Genomic DNA, 23,043 nt, shown 5'->3' on the forward strand with positions numbered 1-23,043 from the left:
TGAAAGTCAGTGGGCAATAATAACTCATTAAAGTGTTAAAATTATGTCATAAATATGATTTGTCATCATATTTTCCTGAATATTTCCAATTGTACAAAAATAATTAAATGAATTCTTTACAGAAGTTAGTTTTTTTTTAAATCTAATCCTTTCAAACAGCAGAGTACAAAAGTGTTTTAATCTGTAATACAAAGCAACAGAAATATCTACATAGCATCTTTTTCTACTGTGGTATCATGTGATGAAGAATATTTTAGTACCTAATATCGCTGGAATATGTACAATAGAAACAAAAAAAAATTTTGAATCAGATTTCAAATTCAGATATTTTTCGTTTTCATAAAACTGGGTTGGGTTTAATCTTACTAAATGAACAGATAAAAAATGAAAGCAAAACACATAAATAAAATATCAAATAATTAAGTTATTTTAATTACATTCATTGATTTAATTTTTGAAGCATTTTTTTTGAATGATAGTGCAGGTTTATAAGTACCTACTGTACTAGTACTAGTAACTACTACTAGTAACTCTAAACTCCTTCACCTGCTCTTTTGAGCATTTCGTCTATGCTATTGACTCATGATGTGCAGAAAAATAAGAATAATAAAATTTAATCTAACCTAAATTATTATAAACTCAGCTAAAAACTACTTTTGTTGTGCCAAAAACAAAAAAACTATAAGTCTGTTCAAGAACCATAGTAAAGACAAGCAACTAACTATGTTGTGACAAAAACTACTGAAAACCAGTGGTAAAACTATCAAAAATACCAAACTGCAGACTGAAATAGTTTCTCTATCTCCCTCTCTTTCTGTTTCTCAATCTGTCTAAAAATCACTGCAGAACTCCGTGTCATATAATAGTAGAAAAAAAATGCTCTTGCATTTAGCTGGGGTTTTTTGTTGTTGCTTTTTAAGAGCCGTTTAAACAGCATTATGCTAATAGAGGAAAAATGCAGCAATTTTTTAGACCATGGGTTGCTGGGGTGTGATGTGAACTTAATGCATTTAGTAAAGATTTGTTTTCTTCTACAAATTGTGAGCACATTGAGTCAGGCTGCATCTAACAGGAATCTGAGTGGGAGTTTTTATTAACTGCAAGGTGATTAGTGTCCCATCTCCCTCCTGATTTATTCCAGTTTAATGTAAATATCAGGTAATTTAATATGGAATTAAGACCAGACCTTTGTCAATAGTGTCTGCAACTGTGTAACAGTGGGTGATACCTGGAGGAAGCGGATGAGGTAGCAGAGCACCAGTTTGTTGATGTGCGGCAGTCCCAGAACGACATTGACTGCTGCCTCTGGGTTATCATAGTGATTGATACACTCCTCGTAGAACTCGTGAGGAATCAGCGGCTCTTCCAGCTCCCTGTACCAGAATTTCAGCAGTGATGCTGAAACCCCCCCCCCCCCCCGAGGACACAGAGAGAGTTCATTTAAAACCTGTTAACAACCACACCGAGTCATCTCAACAGCTGATAGCAGCAACAGAAACATCTTTGAGCTACTTTTTACACAGATAGTTTGCTGTAATGGTGCTTAGGAGAACTCACAGTGACACCATCACACATCTCTGTTCACACCGACAAAACAGAGACAGTGTAGTAACATCCTAGTTTCTGCTTTAAGCCAGCATGGTTGATTTGTGATATCAGAGGCAGGGCGGCAGTGTTAGTGTCCCAAGAAGTTTTTTCCTTTTCAGTACTGATGCCTACCTGTGCTGTTGGCTCAAGGGAAAAGCAACTTTGACCCATGATTCTGTCTGTGTATCTCACAAACACACAGAGGTTCTGATGACAACGGACACCAGAATGTATTTCAGGAACTAGTGTACTGTTCATGCTAAAGATACACAATATTTGTCATCTTTTTTTTTTTCTTTTTTTTTTACTGTCCTTAAAATTCCATATTAAAAATAACTAACCTTTAAGATGTAGCTGTTCAAGTGTGTTTATCTTATTTTGTTTTTAATCAGGCAGCACTTTGGGTTACTATTGTGTTTTAAAAGTTTGGTATTAATAAAGTTGTGCTAAGTTAGATCATTTCTGCAGTTATGTGATATGTTTTATATGTTATAAAAACAGCTGCATTAAAGTTTTAGTTTGATGGTTAAATTTCAGCTGAATGCACAGTTGCAGCATCTGCTGTCTTAAGTTGGCTGGACCTTGCAGACCGATGCAGGGATTTTTATCACTCTGGCTCTGAACCAAAGTTGACTTGGAGAAACATGAATTAGCCTGAAGTACACCGGTCTGATAATCAGCTGTCAGCTCCATGGGAACAGATCTTACTACTGCATGTAGAATGAACAACCTGAAGCGCTATCAATAATTATGACTCCAGACAAAGAGATTCTGTTTTACTATGTTGGAAAACACAAAGCACACACAGCTTTATTGAAAATTTTCTCAATCTGGGCTCTTCTGCTTTCCCTTATTGAACAACATGACCTTCTCTGGTGAGATGCGTCTTCCTGTGCAGGTACTGACTGCACATTCTGAAAGGCAGCTAATGGTGATCTTTATGGTGAGTTCATCTACTGGTGTAGTGAGGACAGCTATTAGGAAGTATCTGGTTGATACTGGTTGTGTTTGTGTTTAAGTGGCCTCATGGTGGCTACAAAAAGCGTAATGCAAAATGGAGTGTCAGATGAGTACCTGGGATGTGTGGGTCTTCTAGTCCTGTGGGGATTTTCCATTGATCCACTTGCAGCTTCAGGGCATTGACTTCATCTATGTCTCCTGGTACCCTGGAGGTCAAAAGTCACAAGTCAGTTAGACTTCAATGCTTGGAAGTGGATATTTCCAAGCAATTCACTTAATTCCACAAACACGTCCAAGTTATATCCTGCCACTTGGGGGCATTGTCAGGAATATCTGAGCTGTCAGCTGCTCCTGGTTGTTTTGCAGCTATTGTGGTGCTTTAGCTCTGCTGCAGAAACACATACAAAGTATAAATGACTGCTTTGTGTTGGAGGGAAAGCAAGAGTTAAGTAATGAAGGTTTTATATTCATCCATCTGAGCTGCCTTGTGATTTATCTTAAGTCTGATCCATATCCTTTAAAAAAAACAAAATGTGCAGAGACATATTTGTAGATATTTTATCAACCTGCAGCTCATCTCTATGTCCTGTGTATGTGTGACAGTGTACAGCTGACATGACATCCATCCATCCATTTTCTTCTGCTTATCTGGGGTCGGGTCACAGGGGCAGCAGCCTAAGCAAGGAAGCCCAGACTCCCCGCTCCTCAGTCACATTTGCCAGCTCTGTGGAGGGCGGACCCCAAGGTGATCTAAGATATCTCATTCTTTCGGTCATGACCCACAGCTCATGACCATAGGTGAGAGTAGGAACTTAGACTGACTGGTAAATTGAGAGCTTTGCCTTCTGGCTCAGCTCCTTCTTCACCATGGCAGAGTCTGCATTACTGCAGAAGCCACAATCTCACGCTCCATCCTTCCCTCACTTGTGAACAAGACCCTGAGATATTTAAACTCCTCCACTTGGAGCAGGACTTCCCTCCCGACCCAGAGAGGGCAATCTACTCTATTCTGGCTGACGACTATGGTCTCAGATTTTGGGGGCGCTGTTTCTCATCCCAGCTGCTTCACACTCGGCTGTGAATCGGTCAAGTGAGAGCTGGAGATCACGATCAGATGAAGCCAACAGGACCACATCATCCGCAAAAAGCAGGGACCCAATCCTGAGGTCACCAAGCTGGATCCCCTCAACACCTCGGCTGTACCTAGAAATTTTGTCCATTTAAGTTATGAACAGAATCAGCAAGGGCAGTCTTGGCAGAATCCAACCCGCACTGGAAACAAATTCGACTTACTGCCGGCAATGCGAACCAAGCTCTGACACCAGTTGTACACGGACTGGACAGCACATACAAGAGGGTCCGGTACCCCATACTCCCAAAGTACCCCCCACAGGAATCCCCGGGGGACACGGTGGAACACCTTCTCCAGGTCCACAAAGCACATGTAGACTGGTTGGACAAACTCCCATGCCCCCTCCAGGACCCCAATGAGGGTACAGAGCTGGTCCACTGTTCCGCGACCAGGACGAAAACCACACTGCTCCTCCTCAATCCGAGATTCGACTATCCGGCGGACCCTCCTCTCCAGGACCCCTGAATAGACCTTACCAGGGAGGCTGAGGAGTGTGATTCCCCTGTAATTGGAACACACCCTTCGGTCCCCCTTCTTAAAAAGGGGGACCACCACCCCAGTCTGCCAGTCCAGAGGCACTGTCCCAATGTACACGCGATGCTGAAGAGACGCATGCTCGAGTTTTTGCCTTGGCGACAGCCGGAGCCACATGTCGCTTAGCCTGTTGGTATCTATCAGCTGCCTCCAGAGTCCCACAGGCCAAGAAGGCCTGATAGGCCCTTCTTCAGCTTGACAGCATCCCTCACTGCTGGTGTCCACCAACAAGTCCTGGGAATACTGCCATGACAGGCACCAACGACCTTACGGCCACATCTCCAGCTGGCCGCCTCAACAAGAAGCATGGAACACAGCCCATTTGGACCCACCTGACATGACATTAAAGTCTAATTTGATTTGACAATGAAAGAGCTACTTAATGCCTGCCATACCATAAAACATGCCGGGTTCAGATTTCTCCAGAGCAGAATAAAAATTATAAATGCCCAAGATTTCTACATCACCTTTCAACCTCAACTAGGTCTTAACTTTTCACGTCTGCAGTCTTTTATCCTTTTCCATTCACAGCTGCTTAACTTGCCTTCTCTCACTTACCTGAATATGCCTTCTGTTTGGTCTCCATTAAGGCCCAGAACCTCTTCAGAGAGACGAGTCTGCACCCAGGGGAGTTGGCGGTCTGGATATCGCTCCTTCTGAAGCACCATCACTTCCTCCAGGGAGGAGCCAAACATGGATGGACTGAAAATGGCATTCCTGGCATGCCTCACTTCCTCTATGCACGGCTTCTGCAGGCCCTACAAAAACACAACAAAAGCAATTAAAGAGAAGCTCCATCAAATACATTAATGTGTGAGAGAAAAACACACATCCACCCACAGTTCACACTGCTCATGAATGTGGTGTTAGCAACAATCACAGCAGTGATAACTGGTCTCTACCTAGCTTCCACTACAAGTTCTCAGAAAAAAGTTTGGTATCTTTTTTTTTTTTTTTTATAACTGCAGACAAATGACCTAGTTGTGAGGTCAATTAGCTGTTTGATCAGCTGTCATCAATCCCAACATACAAACGCTCCACAGATGTGATTTAAGAGACATTAAGAGATGGCCTGTTATCTGACTGAATATTAAGCATCTCTGAAATGTCTTTAAAGTGCAAGTACACCCCACTTTTACTAAGGGGGTACCCAGTACAGGTAACTTTCATCACAATTAGGAAATACTATATTGTTCACAGTAAAAGAAAAAACATTTTGGTACACTATCCTTTTACTAACATCTTTTATTAGGGCTTAAAGCAGCAATATGCAGAAATTCATTATTTCTGGATTGAAGGAATTTTAAAAATGGCTATGTAAAGAACTAGAGGTGTAATTTGATCTAGAGAACAGCATGACGTCACACACAATCTTTGTGTTGATCTTCAGATCTGTGTACATTTATGTGAATTGCCTGCTTCTCTCTCCTCTCACAGCCCTCAGCCCTTCCTATAAAATGCGGAAGCAAGCGAACATTGGCACTTTTGTATTTTCACAGTGAAATTACAGAGAATGGAACAAAATGTTCACCTGAAGACAACCAGGATCCAGCATTATCTTTAAAAACAGCTATGATCGTTGGCAAAGAAGTTATAGGATAAGGAAATGTACAGAACAGATGAACAGTGGCCTTGTATTTCCAAAGGGGCGAGTCATGCAAGAGCTAAATGAGCTACAGTTTGACTCGGAGCTAGCGCTTCTTCTACTTTATGTAACTGCATAAATGTTTTAAATCAGTTTGACATGTTCTACAAAGTGATGAAATTGTTTTGGTCTGTGTTTTTGCACATTAGTCTGCAGACAAGGCCAGTGGGGTAAGTGGTACATGGAGGTGTGGCTCATCAGCGCACTTTATTTTGGTCTACAGTCAGTGCGTAACAGCAAACCGTGTGGTGAAACAATTTTACTTTTTGCTCCTTTAAGAGAAAGAAACCAGTAAGACAAAAGCTGTCACTGTATCTTTACCATGTGAGTAAAAACAGAGAAACAAGCGGGCTATTTATATCATCATGTCACATTATTGTCAAGAGTGATAAACTTGTGTGCATGACAACATGTTGAAAGAAAGAAAGAAACTAAAAAAGAAACAGAAAACAAAGAGAAAGAAAGAGGCTTTCCTTTGCCTACCTTCTTGGCACCAGTCAGGGCAGCTTTTGTCAGTTTCCTGTAGCAGTATTTGGCATAGCTGCTAATGGCAACTCCTTAAACAACAACAAAAACAAAAATCAAAGAAAGAATTGTATCGTAAGAGGGCTTTCTAGTTGGTCAATTTTGTATAAATGTAATTAACTTGGACAACAGCTGTTCCCCTCTCATTCAGACACTAACACATTGATGTAGTAATAGATGACAACCAGTTAAGAGCAACTGGGGTTTCAGCATATTGCGACTTGTCAACACAACTCTTTTGGCACAGTTTGGGAGGTTTGGTAGCAGCTTAACATCATTCAAGCACAGCAGCCTACATGAGTACCATTGCTGATGTTGTCCATCCCTTCAGGACCAAAGTCCTATAGTGACCAAAGATGGATAAAATGCAATGATTTTGTACTATAAGACAACAGGCAAGGCCGAATTATCCAATAGGCATGATGGGCACAGGCCCACGCCCTCTTGGGGCCCATGTGAGACCCATGTAGGGCCCATGTAGGGCACACACCAGCAGTTTGGACATTAAACAAAATGTACATAAAATTCAGATAGTTACATCACAGTATCTAGTGTGTTGCTATTCCCACCACTGTCTGAGAGATGTTAGAAATGTTGTTTCACAGTGTATAATTCACAATTTTTACAATGGTGTTGTGGGGAAGTGGGCCCTTGAAACACTCTGGGACCAGGGGCCTCTGCACTTTTAATCCTGTCCGGACTACAGGTATTAATTTAAAAATGGCTGAAAGTATTTCATGATCTGAATATGATGACGGTATCAAACAGTCAGTTGATTCAATGTACACATCCTATGTTCCTGTGTCAAGGTGTCCTTCAGAAAGTTACTGAGCCTCACATTCATTCTGGTGTGTGTGTGTGTGTGTGTGTGTGTGTGTGTGTGTGTGTGTGTGTGTGTGTGTGTGTGTGTGTGTGTATGTGTGTGTGTGTGTGTGTGTGTGTGTCTGTGTCTGTGTGTGTGTGTGGGTGATGGAGAAATGTGTTCTGTTAACAGGATAGGAAGAATTTGTGTGTGAAAGCACTTTTGAGAGCATCAATGTACATTCCTCCCTCACCCTTGGTGTCGTTCAGGGGGTCCATGTGTCTGCATATGTAGCCCTCCAGGTAGGTGTGGAAGCGGGGAGTAGGTGGAAAGAAGGCGAGACAAATGGCCATCAGCTCCCAACCACGCTCCAGGCTATCATATCGGAAGTTCTCTGTGGTTTGACGACACAGCTGAATGTAGAGCTCATCACGAAGACCCTGGTTACTCCAACCCCTCACCACCACCTGACAGAGACAAGCAGACAGCATTTTGAATTAAAATTTTAATTACAGGATAGGGTTACGATTAGGATTGTGCATAATAAACATCAGTGTGCCATCAAAACGAGTCAGAAACACAGAGTTTAAGACTGAAAACTTATGTTTTGTTACCTTAAAAGGTCTTTCTAGTAATTTAAGCATTCCGTTTTTCTATTTGGGTTTACACTATACATTTCTTCTCATTTATAACACACAAATTTTCATCATTAGAGTAATATTAATTTTTTTCTTTTGTGGATGCAAGTATTGATGACTGAGAACTGATATCTGCCAGTGTAGCAACACTCGTGACCACATTAGGAAACAGTTTTTGCTGTCCACACACCTCAAGAGCCACAGAATTGGGGTCAGCCTTAGAACGACGGTCCCCCATGTAGGTCTGAATGAGCTTAAAGATGTCCACAGCCTCCTTCTTCACTGTGCGGTCTGAGGTCACAATCATTGGTTTCTTAATGGGCTCACTGCTCCAGGCCAGCATGTTAGCGATCGACACTTTTCTCCTGAACAGGCCCTTTAAGAATGAGAAGGAATGAACAAAGAAACAAAAAAAGTTCATACAAAGACAGAAAGACAGGAAAGATCTGGTGAGGAGTGGTTACCATTGTGCTTCCTTCAAAACCTGTTATAATCGTAATCAGTGTTCAACAGAAAGCACGATGCTTGGTGGCTTCTAAGGCAACAACATGCACATCTACAGCATTTGTTCCTGTGATTTAAATGTGTGTAACTTTCCACCATTGTTGGACTAAATATATGTTTGTTCAGCTAAATACAACTCAAGAAGGGATCAATTCTATGAATGGAGCTATTAAGTGGTCTTTAATTGAGTTTAGGTTTTTTGTTTGATCACAAACAAAAACTAAATTTAACAGCTCTCCCTCAAGACTGTTAACATACACTCACAAAATTGCTGATTGCATCCAAATATGTTATAATTCAACATATGTGTGTTGCTCTGTTGTCACAGTTAGTGTTTTGTTTTTATTTTTCTTCTCAGATTTAGTGTTGCAATGCAGGGGTCCTAAACTTATGCTTAAACACTTTTCTTCCACTCAAGACTCCTTCTACTACCAAGCATTTCCTTTTTGTCTGCTGCTCTTGATTCATCAAACCAATAGCGCCAAATATGATGCTGAAAAATTAAATCATCATTGCTTCCTTGTGGGTACGCTTGTTTTACTTCAGGATGACTCCAGAAAAAAGCAAGCTTCTAGGCTGTTTACTGTCATGCATTTAATTCTTTTCATCTTTAACTTTGAAGAATGTTAGACTGTGGTGAGGTAAACAGGCCTTTTTGTTTTTGTTAACAGCCTTTCTTTTAGAAAAGCACATGCTCTTTTATATCCATCCATTCTATTTTCCATACCTGCTTCATTCAATTCAAGCTTAGTTTTTAAATAATCTTTTGCTTTCACTGATTGTTATTCACATACTGTTCTCACTACTGCTCTGGTATGCTGTATCTTCTTGTACAGCTGCAGACCGATTGTCCTGCCTGGCAGTTTAAAGTCTTTGTGGTGTGTTCAAGGGCCAATTTCTTTGTTCAGACACTGGTGACATGAGACGACCCAGCAGAGGACTTCTGGTCAGAAACACCAACAAAACATGCAGGTTTGGGATCACCACAGGGCGAAGTGATTAATCTCCTTTCTGTAATACCTGTGTGTGTTTGTTGAAGTGCTTGGATGCCCAGTTCTCAATGTCAGTCTCGGACGAGGGCTTTCTCAAGCTGAATTCTTGGAAAATGCCACAGCTAGCACTGGGCATCATATTCCTGGCATTCCGACTGGCTTCAAACTGCACACAGGCTCCAAGATCCTCCGACTGGTAAATGGAGTCAGAGAGGGAGAGACAGGAAACATATTAGATCATTTCTGTGCAGATGTTGTACAGGAAGAGTGAAGATGGAGTCGGTACCTCAGACACATTTGAACCGAACTGTTAGACTAATAGACAAACATTCATGTCCTCAGTTAACACAAAATCCCTCATTTATGGTTATTTGATCCCATAATGGTTTGAATTGATGCCTTTCATCATGATAAGTCACTTAAATGAAACTGCATATTTGTATTAAATTTTGATGCAGCAGGAACTCAACCTGATCTCAAGGGATTGTCTCAGTTCCTCGTTTTGCTTTGTATTAATCACACAAGCCCAAATTAAAAACCAGTTCTTAATTTTCAATGTTCTGCAGCTACTTTGAAGAGAAATACCGCTGTCTGTTCACTGGATCTTACATCCTATTGTCTATGTTAAGATGAACATGCAGCAACCATCTGCATCTGCATATAAACAGCTTTATTATGATGAAAAATGCAGTTCCAGATGAGCAGATATTTTCATCCCAACTTTGGATGGTGGCAAAGGAAGAACACACTAATACAGCTAACATATTTAGTTTTACCTTTTGGCAAAACAATATATGCAAATGAATGATTTTCTGGCATTTTTCCCTGCTGTGATCCTGCTTGTGGTTTCAACCATGTGAAATGGAGGATACAGTCTGTCCAGTGTGTGCTCTGTTGTTCTTTCTCTTCTGTAAATGAAGAGCTCCTCTTCACAGCCTCAGCTTTGAAGTGAAATGTTGCGTCACTGAATTTAAAAATGGATAAAGTGGGAGGAAAAGTGTAAGCCAAAGCAGACAGGAAGGAGAAATGTCCTGTTCTGCAACTGGCAGAGACGTATCAGTTCATTTCTCTCACTAAAACAACGCAAAGCTTCACTGTTAACACAACATGGAGTTTAATTTCAAATATAAAACTGTCTCTGGATGCTTGTGTTTTATTTTTATATTTTCTTGACTAATGTTATCTGCTGAGTACCATTAGTAAAAAAGTGAAGAGAACCTTCTCTGGTGCAGAGATGAATGGTGAACATTGTTGGTCCACTGACTTTGAAGAAAATGGCTATTTTAAGGCACATCCACTTGGTACAACAACCAGTCTTTCTTAAAAAAAAATTACAAACAAGAAGCTTACCTGTGAGGGGTGGAGGAAAGGTTCAGGGGAGGCCAGGTTGGTCTGGACTGAGAGGCTTTTCTCCAGCAGGGCTTGAGGGAAGCCGAGCCGGTCAAAGGTACTGCGTTTCCAGTGGTGGCCATCGCTCTGTGCCAGAGCCTCGTCCTCACTGAAAGCTCTAACCACTGGTCCTGGTAACGGCAGAGGCATAGCCCCATCACTCTCATAGCCGTCTTTGGACCCTCCACCTTGGGCCTGCCCCCCACCCTGCCCGGAGTCCCAACTGCTCCTCTGTCTCATCACTTGTTGGGCCTCCCATGCCAGTCTGGCCTGGGCCAGCATAGCTTCTGACGCTGTGCCTGTGAGCTCCACATCCCCACAGCGTCCAAGCTCCTGGGGGAGAGATGGCTTTCGGCTCTTGCGTTTGCGGTTGCCACCAGGGGAGAAAGTCCCAGGGCCGGTTGTAGAGGAGGAGAGTGAATGGGTCTGGGTAGATGTCCAGGATATCGAGTCTTCATAAAGCAACCTCTGGCTTCTCTCTCCACCTTCCCCACTGTATTCCAGGAGTAGGCGGGGGTCTCGGATCAGAGATTGGCTATGCTGTAGAGTATAGGACCCCCCATATGAACCACCATAGCCTCCAGTAGTGCCGTATCGAAGTAGCCTGTCAGCTGTCTTGAAGCGGGGGCTGGAGGACGACTGTTCTACGTACACCAGCTGCTTGACGTACTCTTTTCCAACAGGACTGTACTCCAGACTCTGAGCCTTTTCTGGACATTTCTGCCGGGTCAGAACTAGATGGCCATAGGGTGATGGACTCTGCTTGGGGGAGTGGTAGAGAGGGACTGAAGACTTCCGGGCAGGTGACTTTCCAGAGCCATGAAAAGAACAAGAGTCAGACAGGTTCATGTCAGTGGGGGGCTCTTCGTAGATTGGAGGAGGCTGATATTCTGAAGGCGGCTCCTCATACAGCGGTGGTTCAAAGGCATAGCGGGGCGACGGAGGCTGGGAGTCGGCTGAAGGCCGCCGAGGGGTACCTGGGCAGCCCAGTTCAGCTCGCTTTAGAAGTGGAGACTGCCGGCGGTCAGCGTAAAGAACTGGGGAGCCATCGGCTTCTGTAGGGAGGTTTCCCCCAGAGGAATGGCGGGTTCGTGTGGCAGTTCCCCCTCCAGAGGGAGCACCAGCAGCTGGAGGGTCACACGGAGAGTAACCATTTCCCTGATGAGCCAAAAAGCTTGGCTCTCGGTCTGTCACCTTAATCAGCATTCGCTCCTTGGTACCAGTGTTCCACCTGAAGGGAGAAGTCCTGAGAAGAGAGGAGAAACAGTTTTATATTTGCATACCAGAGACCAGTGACATGAGTTCAGTTCTACACATTAAAACCTGTTTGTTTGGCTTAACTAAACTGTCTTTGTCCAAGTGGATAATCCCATGTGGTCGTCGGAGAGTAAAAACAAATATGATGGTTTCATTTACATTGATCTGTCATAACATTATGAAAGCCTGCCTAATACTGAGTTCTCATAGTGCTACAAAGCTCTGATCAGTCACGACATGACATGGAGCCAGTAAATGTGATCTGGAATGACTGATACAAGGACGTTAGCAGTAGATCCAAATAGAAACAGTACACTGAATCATAACAAGATGATGAGTGTCACTGACTTCACCTGTATGTGGTTTTATTGATCTGATTGATCAGTGCAAGTTTCTGAATAATTGGGCAGGGTTGTTGTTAGCTGTCCAGCAGCTGTCCACAACACTTTGAGGTATGCCTGTCATATGATATATGAAAACATTTATGTTACTCGTAAGTAAAATACAGATGATTAAGCTGCTCTTCAAACCTGACCACTCGAGGGATCTGTAATACAAAGTAGGATCAGTTTTATGGATATAACTTTGGGCTCTGGATTTTCAGTATCATGAAGCACCATGGCAACTGATGTTGGAAGTTAAGATAGGAAATAAGCAGAGATGAAAGTTCCACCTTCTGACCAATCAGATTTCTTAAATAAATGATAAAGAAAGAAAAAAAGATGTGTGTGTGTGTGTGTGGACAGTGATGGACTATATGCCTCTCTTAGACTTCCACTCAGGTTTCTCCAACTTGTTCCTGATGATCTGAAGTAATCCTTTTATTTGTCATCATTCTCCCAAAGTTAGTGGGGAGCATCAAACATAAATTGTATGTTTATGTCCACATGAAAAGCTTGAGTTAAAAATAGGCTAATTGAAACTTGTTTATCACATTATCTGAGCGCCAGGACAAAACTTGACTTTAGATATTTAGAGTACCGGTAATCACGATGGCAGCTTTAATTGCTACTATTTTCTCTTTATTTTGGTACAAAAACAAACTATAACAGCTGCATCTGGGGAAAAAGACTCAAGAAAACATCTGTACATTTATTTAACAAAACACACATTAAATATCATCAGATCTGGATCATCACATTTTACTGATGTGACAGTCATACTGATCTAATTTATTTAGACTTCAAATGATTAGCATTCATTTTCTGTTGTGTCATTTTTACTTCCTGCTCAGCTTTGCACTTCAACATCATTAAAATACATCATTGTGATTGATCCCCTGATGCAAACCTTGCTAGCTGTACATAAATGTGCACATACACAGAGGATGTCTAAATGATCCACAACATTGCCACTCTGCTCATTTTTGTGGGAAAGCTGCTGTTTGTGTGAGACACTGAATGCAAAGCACAGAGACAAAACCAAACACGGTAAAGTGACAACAATGAGTCGAACCATGATGTTTTTGTAGTCGCACAGATTCACAACAGACAGCTCCCACTGCTTTCAACACACTCTGGATAGAAAGGCTGCGGCCAAAAGAAAAATCACAGCAAAACATGAAGATGTGGGAGAAATTAAGCAGGAAATAAATCACAACGCATTTCGAGTGACCACAGACATGACTGTATAATTCTGAATGCTGTATGTTTTAAATCTGTGTTCTGAAAATGACCTCTGTTGTGTTGATCTTTTACAAGATGACATAAGAGCAGACTAACAAATTGCTTTTTTACTAGTTTACAAACATATAAATGATTTCAAAGTTATTAGAAGAGGTTCAAGAGAAAACTATATGTATGGGCATTTTAGCAACGGTTAAAACAAGGCTGATGCAGCAACAGACCTTTCCTTCATTCCTTCCATTCAGTCTTCCTCTCAGCAAACAGGTTCCCCTGTTCTGCTGGTCAGAACAGCTGAAAGAGGAGTAGGAGGAGGAGAAAGAGGAGGAGGGTCGTGTGGGCTACATAACAAGAGGTGAACGGCTGAGAGGGAGGGAGGTGTGAAATCGATTGCCGCACTGGCCACCAACAGCTTTCAGAGTGGTCCCCCGGACCTGAACTCAATGGTTGCTGCTGTGTGAGTGTGTTTACTTGTGAATGTTAATATGCGTGTTTGTGTGTGAGAGAGATGAACAATGATGGAAGGATTAAACCTTACTGAGCTGCTGCTAAATGGACTGCAACTTGCTGCATCCTCCAAGTTCACTCTATCTATCTATCTATCTATCTATCCATCCTTTTACATCTACAGCTTCCTGAGTTGTTCTAATCATGTGACTTCTTAAATTAATAAACATGTCCTGCCCATCTTCATCTCTCTATGTTATTGCAGCATTTAGCTGTGGTCTTTCCTCTAATTTCTCTTCTGTTGTTTATTTTGATATTTGTCTCTACTCTCGGGTTTCTCTCATTTTGTAAAGACATGAAATTAGATAATTCATATCTAGTTCACACATAAACACATAAATAATCAATTTAAGCTAAATTTCAACAGACTGGAAAATGAATACACATGCAATTAATTTGCAGTTTTCTACAGAGTAAAGTGTTTAAACTATGGGAGGGAGCCAGAGTATACAGAGAGAACACACACATAGATGAGAACATGCAAACTCCACTGAGAAAGACCCCAGCTGTGGTTCAAATCAAGAAGCTTCTCGTGACATTGCTAACCCCCACTCCATCATGCAGCTCATTTCTATGAATTGAAACTTAAATGTATGAGATTTGAATTTGTTCAAATATTAAAACACATGTATTATATATCAATCTATTCATCTCCTGCCATGAATTCAAGGGTGGACCGGGCTGAAAAGCTCCACTTCTTCCAGCTCATCTAGGGAGAATGCCACAACATATCAATCAATATCGTGACCATAAAACCTCTACATCTGCCTTTATAAACTAAACACAATATATTTTGAAGTGTAATAATTAAATTAGTTTTGATAAACTGGCCAAAAAGGCCAGGTGGAAGTCATGAGGATTAGATTTTAGTACAACACAGGCATGACAAGTAACAGATCTTATAGTCAGCAGCAGCATGAAATAGCATTTTGTTTATTTTCCGTAATGTACATCTTCTCCCTCCTATTCCTTTTATAATCTAATCCTTTCTCAAACAGATGTATTAGCTCCAACAAAACTGAAGTAACATTGTTGCCTAACTAGGCAACAATGTTAGTAGCCGGATGTGATGGGAATCAATACTTACATGATGGCATCTCATTCTACCATGCAACACAGTCTGACGTATCTTGTCATTCTCTACTGATAGATATCATTATATCAAATTTAATTCTAATTAAATGAATTTTTAATGACATAGAGTTCACAGAACTGCTGCTGATTAACTGACTTTACATTGCTTTTAATGATTTTTGAACATCTGACTGAAAAACGCTATTTTCTGTCCATGTCAGCAGACAGCATGACATCAAGGTGACACTGTACCACCTAGAAATAAACACTGAGGGTTTAGTTCCTCATTTCTCTTCTGGTTCTCACATACTTAATAACATACTGGAAGACACAGTCTAGCTATATAATTACCCTGGGTGGCTTTGCCTTGGCTTCCAGTACTACTGTGAGGAACCTTGGAGTTTTACAGAACAGGATCTGTCCTTTGACTCATATATAAAACAGGTTTCTAGGACCGTTTTCTTATACCCATGTTATATCAACAAAAATTAAGAACATCCTGTCTTAGACTGATGCAGAAAAACCATTCCATGCATTTGTCACCTCAAAACTGGACTACTATTTTTTTTTTTTTTTTTAAAATATATAATTGGGCTGTTCCCGAAATTCTCAGAAAAGTCTCTGGTTGATCCAAAATGCAAGAATTAACAGGAGACATTAGATTTCTTCAGGCTCTGGCATTGGACTTATCAGACCTGAGTGTGAACAGTGTTTGGGTGCTGTGTAATGCTCAATATTGGTGAAAATCAGTTTGCTTGTCTAACAAAAAATGAGCAGCCTTACCTGTCTGCTTCTTCTTTGCTGCTCTGTTTTTCAGAAAGCTCCTGGTCAAGAGAGGAGGAGGTGCTTCCCTCTCGGCTGACCCCACTGTTACGTCCCGGGCTGTTGTCAGCAGATACTCTCCCTCGTTCTCCACCTGTAGGACGAGGGTTGGTCCCATCTGTGTGCTGCTTCAGAGTCTGAAGCTTGGCCAACGGGATAATGTCGCATGCCTGTGGCCGGTGCCACACTGTCCGCTGGGTAGAGGCATTATAGTAATAGAAGCGTGACGTGTTGGGGTCAAACAGCTCCCACCACTGGTTGTCACCAGTCCGTTTGATGCGAACTCCCTGCGGAGGGTCCCACACGCACTCACCCGTCAGCAGGTTAGCGTACATACGCTCTCTTGTGCGTGGCTCAATGATTTCCACCCATTCCAACCTGCAGGGGGGAAGAGTTCAAAAGGAAACTTAATGTTAGTCTAGAAGACTGGATCTTCACCTCTGTGTAAAACAAAATGAGAAAAGCTTCCTGCATTCGCATCCTGGGTTAGAGGGTTAGGGGTTAAACATAAACACATAGATGAATATCTGATGACTTTTTCAGAAGAACTGACAAGACAGGAAAATAAGACAATTTTGAGAGATGGATGGACACGAGTGGGCTTTGGTCATTTCATGAGGTTATTTAATGACCAGGAGGTTTGTGTGTGGTTTGTCAGATAATGCAGACACCTCTAACTGCTTACATACACTGAGTCTATCAACCAGCTGACCCTGTTATTTGGGTTATAATCAGGAAAAAGCTCTCAGACATCCTGAGCTGCAGAACTCTTTCCTCACCATAACTGTTTACAAGCAGATCTAACAGCAATGAACACATAAAATAAATACAAGAGTAGTTCTGATGATTTCTCTGACTGTTCTCAAGAAATCTATCATACAAAATAATAACGTAGAAAAAAAAAATCCCTCTGTGTGACGTAGAGGAATACTTGGTAATGAAAACAAGATAATCGTCATAAAAAATATTGCAAATCCCAAAAAAGCTGCTGGAATGCTTTCTGTAATAAATCCAGAGCAAATCCTGCCACTAAGGCCCCAACGGACTCTGACCAGCTGTATGAATGTTAACTTCAGGTTTATTTAACACGATGGACAGTTAGAGAAAATGAAAGTTGAATATTATCATGGAAACTTCACACGAGTGAAGTTGTGGCTCTGGATTTGGAGGGTTTCTCATCATAACCTCCATGTAGGTTCAGGTTGCTCTTAGCCTGCTGTCAGACCTCCATGGGGAAAGAGAATTTCAAGGGTTTTTTTTTTTTCACAATCACAAACACTATAATTTAGTCTATACAGGTTCGATCGATGACTGTGCTTCCCAACGCCTCCATGTCTCTCTCTGTATCTGGTTTTATTGGTGCTTTACAGTTTTATGTTTGGTAGGTAGTAATTAATGTTGTTCTCAAGGGTATGTAAACTATAGGATGACTGCTTCAGAATGAATCTTTGCATTATTAGTTAGGCTAAAATGAAATTGGAATTTACAATGAATTTTGCTAAATCTTGTCCTTGAACATTATATTTATGATTAAATGGCAAATTAAAAAAAACATTTAAAACAGCTAAACAAAAACTAGTCATATTATTAGCCATTAGTCATGATTAGTCATATTATTAGTCATGATATAATCAACTAATCAAAAGATTAAGCAGAAGATTAATTAAGAAAGGAATTATCATTAGCTTCAGCCAAAGAGCCTTGTAGAGCAAAAAAAAACTGTGATCAGGTTTGATAAACCATCTCAGTGGTGGTGTTAACATTTAACAAAAAATTAAGTGAAGTTTATGTTCAGTTCAGGTTAGAATTGAAGAGATGTTATTAAAACTAGTACTGAGAATGAAAACATTAACTAAGATCTGATAAACAGAAGCAGGGAATCCAGCCCTTTGTCATATGATGATGTGTTTAATATGGATAGCTCCCTCTTTTTTTCCTTCCATACATGCATTTGTATTCATGAAAATAAAATCAAGCCTAGTTTAAGGATTTTTTCTCAAAGTGTTTAGTGTTTGGCTATCCTTCTGTGTTGGCGCACTTATATTATTTTGAACATTGCCCTGGTCCAGATATTGACAAAGCCCTGCCAGTAATTATTCAACAATCTGTCCGTACTAAACATAAAGCTGCTTGGTTAACAAGAAAAGTAGTGATAGAGGCCTTGCTGAATCTGAATCTCATGATCCACCCTGACTTGAGCTCTATTGACAGTGTAGCTTAAAGGCTTCATCCTCTTCTCCTCCGGTGGATGGAGGAAGATCCCACATCACCCTCAGTACCAACAGCTGATGCATGACAGAGCGACCAAAGTGCAAACGCTGCCAAAATGTCCTTGCCAATTCATAATGCATTTGTCCGAAAAAGACCATTATTCAGCTCCATTTGCAAGTCAGTGAATTAGATATTAAACTGGTCCTAATCTGAGAATATCCAGATATTAAAACAGAAATATGAGAGCAGCATGAAAGTTTTTAAAGGTGTGTCTTCACAACTTTTTTCCCTTTGTTGTGTCAGTGTGAGGGCTTTTTTATTTTTATTCCAGACTTTTCCATCACCCCGCAGACTGCTCCATTCATGTAAATTAGCACTGCTCTGTAATCAGAACCCGGTTAAGCATCAAAGCCTGTGTTGGTGAAAGAGAAGGAATATAGAAAGAAGTGATACATCAGCTGTCAGAGTAAATGCTTGTCAAACAGAGCAGAACAGGTCAGTAAAACAGGGAGATCCAAAGCGGAGATAGTAGGATTAATTACCCATAATTGGTTGATGTGTTGGCGTTCCAGATGACCCAGTTTGGATGGCTAACTCTTCTTTATGTGCGCTAGACATTCTGCATATTCCCAATGTAGACATAAACACTTAAAATCTGTTGTTTTTTGCTTGTTTGTTTGTTTTTTTTACAAACATCAGTGATATGTTACTTTTTTTTTATTGCTGATGTGGACCAATGTGTCTGGAATAAAGATGACAGGAAATTAAATAAAAATACAACCTTAAATCATAGCTTTAAAATTCTGATTTTGGCTGTATTGTAAGTTTGTCAAAACTAGATTTGTTTAAGACTTCAAGATATTTTCTCATACCTTCATACTTTTTAATGGTGTTTGCTTGCTTTGCGAAGTGAGGTTAATTTCATGTTGGCAGTGAGGTAAAATGTTTCTGTTCTGGTTGCAGATGACAGGATCCAGTTCCCACCTCTGCAGGTCTCTTCCTCAGCCAGACAAAGCTGCCTGATTTTTCTTGCGAGTTGGATTACTGATGGGTTCTGGCTCCATTTCCCTGTCAGTGCTTCACAGCAAGATGCAGCTCTTCCAACTGGAATATGGTTTAGGAAACACATTTTTAGAGCATTTACCACCTCCTGGATCTAAACTGAAGTTTTTTAGTGAATTTCAATAGTTTTCAAAAGTAGCAGAAAGTCCAGACTCTAAGTGTCTTTGTGGGGTAGAGTAAATGGGAAAATTGTGTGTCAAAAAATAATATTTTGATGTGACAAAAAATATTCATACAGCAGTTCAATTCATCATTTATCAATTGTTATCATTGTCTGATTTATGTTCTAAATAATAGTTTTTTGTTGAGATTATCAGATTTCCCTTTTCTCTGCCTGAAGCTAACATGACTTAAACTGACAGTTCAACCAGATGTCATAAAAAGTTAAAGCATTTCCCATTTTTCCAGTACAGTCTCAGGGAATTCTCTCTTGAAGGTAAGCAGCCAAAATATGTCAACACATGAAACTTTACAAGGCATGTGAAAGGAGTCATGCTTCAGAAATAAAACACAGAAATGAAAACTATTTATCCACAAACAAAATTTACACCCCAAATGGGCATTGTGCAAAATATTTAAGATTTCTACTGCGTGTCTAATGCTTGTTTGTAGATTAACACTGTTTCTTATTGTTTTGTTGAGTGTGCTGATGTTGTCAAGGCAGCTAACAGCACTTGAGTCCAAATTCCCCTCAGAGGACAATAAAGTGTTTCGAATCGTACCGTATCATTAGAAACATATAGTTAATTGTGCAGAAGAGACATTTCTCTCTCAGGCAGTTTGGCTTGGTGGACATTCCAAGAAAATGGAGCATCTTTTATCCACTTCAGTAAAGCCATAGAAAGAGAGACCAGGGGAGAATGTAATTAAGAACTTTCTGATTAAACAACCAGTCAGCATCAAGCATGACCTTGGAGAAACAGCACCATGCAGGTCTGAAATAGAACAACTTATAGCATGATCAAAAGTTTAAAACCGGATTCTCAATGTGGAAAAAAAAAAAAAAGGCGATGGTGGCAGATAACAAGCATACACACGCGATCAATCACATGATCCTTTTAATTGATGGTGCAGCTGGGACATTGTCACAATGTCACAGTCCTGGAGTTGTACCTTGCAGATGACCTGAGCTGTTAACACCAAAGTCATCTCTTTAAAGGCCCAACAGGCTCCATTACCTCCGGAGACTAAGGAGGACGACCACACACAACCCTTGCGTCTTTTTTTAGGGGAAACCTTCATAGTTCATGGTTTGGCATATGCAAGGCCACACAGTGCAACATCACAGAAACATGATGGGGGGGAAAACTGCAGGACAATCATCAATATCTCTCTACCCTGCTGTGATGGCCAGCAACACACATCTACACCACCAGTATATTTCCACTTTCAATTTTAAAAGTCTAAACGTTATACATACCATTTCACACATTATACTGGGGTTCTGGTTGTTCAAAATGTAGTAGCCATTTTATTGTGAGTTAGTTATGCTATACTGGTATTTAAGTTTCCCCCATTTGATTATTCAGGGGGTCAGTTTCTCTATGTTCATTTGTTTATTTGACTTCTTTAGTTCTGATTTCTTTTAGTTTAGTTATATCTTATTGTCCTATTATATCAGTCTGTTTATTTAAACAGAATTTTTCAATTGTAGGGGTAAAAAAAAAAAAAATCATTTTTGAACAAAACCTTGAGTGTCCTTCTTCCTTACTGCTTGACCCCTAACAGCTGCTTACAGGAGGTTTATCACATATCTGAAGAGTTGACGGCATCATTGGTTCATCATCTGAACTTTTTCTGCACCAGGCATCATACAATACACAACATCTTACTAACAGAATGATTCAGTAAACATTAGAAGTGTTATGCTGTTGTGGATGCTTTGTTTGTTTTGTTTTTCTGATTTAATTTTTGTGATATGTTTAGCTTGCTTTTGTCACTGGATGATAACATAAATTAATGTAATGCTCAGAAAAGTTATAAATCCATTTAATTTTTTTATCATACAGATACATAAGAACAAATACTTTTTTTTTAACCATATTAGCTCTTCTTCTAGCAGTTCAATGTAATTTAACTTTTCCTCTTTCACTAATGCTTCTGTAAATAATCAGAAATTGGTTAGTTGTATTTTTTCCATCTCTAGTCATACAATCAGCAGAAAATCATTCAACCCCCACCGTTTTGGACATGGGCAGTGTCTTTGCCATTTCACTGGTGACTGTCAGGTCATGTTTGTACAGTACAGCTTATCAGCTTAGCTTTTAACAAAGAGAAATACAAATAAATGCAAATCTGAAGCTTACTAATCAACACACAACATGCCATTTGTTCAATCCTAAAACCAGAGAGTATTAACTTAACAATGTAGTGAGCTTTATCATACAACCAATGGAAACATTTAGGAACACAGACACACACTCAAGCAGAAATTGTATACATGTGTGTTTTCTGTCAATACTCCCCCTCTTCCTCTTCCACCAGCTGTCAATGTCATCAATACACTGCTATCCCTGCTCTCTTTCATATTTAGATGGCCTGGCCTGTACTCACCAGCAATCTGTGTCCAGCAGCAGCAGAAAGAGTTTGACAGCTCTACGCTGGGTCACATTCACTTTATGACCTTAAACTGATAAATGAAATATGCCAAAGTGATGGAGGAAACATGTAAAAGTGATGAAAGCAGCTTACTTAAATGATGCTGACAACATGCTAAAGTGATGGAAGTAAGAAAGTAATGAAGACAATATGTTGCAGTAATGGAGGAAACATGCAGCCTTCTCAGCACTCCTGTTCACCCAGCTTGGCTGGATCTTTCTGCTCTGCAACCTGTTGGTACTCCTCTCAGTCTTCCCTCTTGTATCCAACTTGTGTCAAAGTACAGCTGTGTTATATTGTTGGCCAGAGAGAAGCATGTTCCTGGCATGTTCTACAGTTATTCTTTCTTAAAAAAAAGACAACAGTAATCACATAGATAAAACCACGCAATTGTCGGTATGAATCGGATTAGGGTTTATTCTGATCATAGGTAATAGGTGAGAGCCATTTCAGGTTATTAATGAGGCAGATTTTAGGGGACAATAGCATTCATTGCTTTTCCGGACCCACTCATCAGAAACTGTATTTGGTTCTGGACCAAATACAGTTTGGTGGCTCTTCCCCTTCACAAGTCTCGCCTTCTTTTTATATCTTTTTTTTCCCTCAAAATAATCAACTTCATGTCTGAGCACACTGTGACAGATGAAATAATGTCTTCAAAAGTTTCATCATCTCAGCAGTCACCGAGAGGCAAAGTGAAGGAACCAGTGTGTCACCAGCAGCATGGAGCTTCCAATGGAAAACAGCAGCACTGATCTTAATGCAATGCTTCAGCTTTTTTTTTTTTTTTTCACCCTGAATGGCTTGAAACCATCTGCCCAACTGACAGGTTTAATAAGAGACTTTGTGAGTAAGAATACACACATTAGGACAGATTTGTGTGCAGAAATTAACTTGGGGTGCAGCAACATAAAGTTAATTTCTGTACTCATGTGTCTACATTTTTCTGTTGTATATTCTTACCCTTGAAGTCTCTCTTTAAACCCATCTTTTGGGCTGATTATAAAGATGTTTTAAAGACTAAAAGCTAGATTTGCTGAATGTTCTGCCTTTGTTGTCTTTGTAGCTCATGAACTCAGGAAAACACTGTCTCATAATGCAAATAGTGAGGATGGCCTTACCTTGGAGTTATTTTAGGCCAGCAGCTGTCCTTTGACTAACATGTTTCTATCACCACCACTG

At 40.4% G+C, this 23,043-nt stretch overlaps 1 protein-coding gene across 1 annotated transcript in view; it reads right to left on the reverse strand.

Moving 5' to 3' along the window:
- arhgap39 (Rho GTPase activating protein 39) overlaps window positions 1-23,043 on the reverse strand; it is a gene marked incomplete at both ends in the record, with an annotated part of 28,161 nt that overhangs the window by 386 nt on the left and 4,732 nt on the right. Inside the window, 9 exons of the mRNA XM_079245625.1 lie at window positions 1,229-1,398; window positions 2,662-2,753; window positions 4,772-4,971; window positions 6,342-6,415; window positions 7,439-7,652; window positions 8,014-8,199; window positions 9,348-9,512; window positions 10,670-11,954; window positions 15,952-16,368. Of these exons, the coding sequence (XP_079101751.1) occupies window positions 1,229-1,398; window positions 2,662-2,753; window positions 4,772-4,971; window positions 6,342-6,415; window positions 7,439-7,652; window positions 8,014-8,199; window positions 9,348-9,512; window positions 10,670-11,954; window positions 15,952-16,368 (2,803 nt within the window). The remainder of the gene's footprint in view (window positions 1-1,228; window positions 1,399-2,661; window positions 2,754-4,771; window positions 4,972-6,341; window positions 6,416-7,438; window positions 7,653-8,013; window positions 8,200-9,347; window positions 9,513-10,669; window positions 11,955-15,951; window positions 16,369-23,043) is intronic.

Source organism: Telmatherina bonti (assembly GCF_933228915.1).
Source record: "Telmatherina bonti genome assembly, chromosome: 8".
In the NCBI taxonomy this organism is placed as follows: domain Eukaryota; kingdom Metazoa; phylum Chordata; class Actinopteri; order Atheriniformes; family Telmatherinidae; genus Telmatherina; species Telmatherina bonti.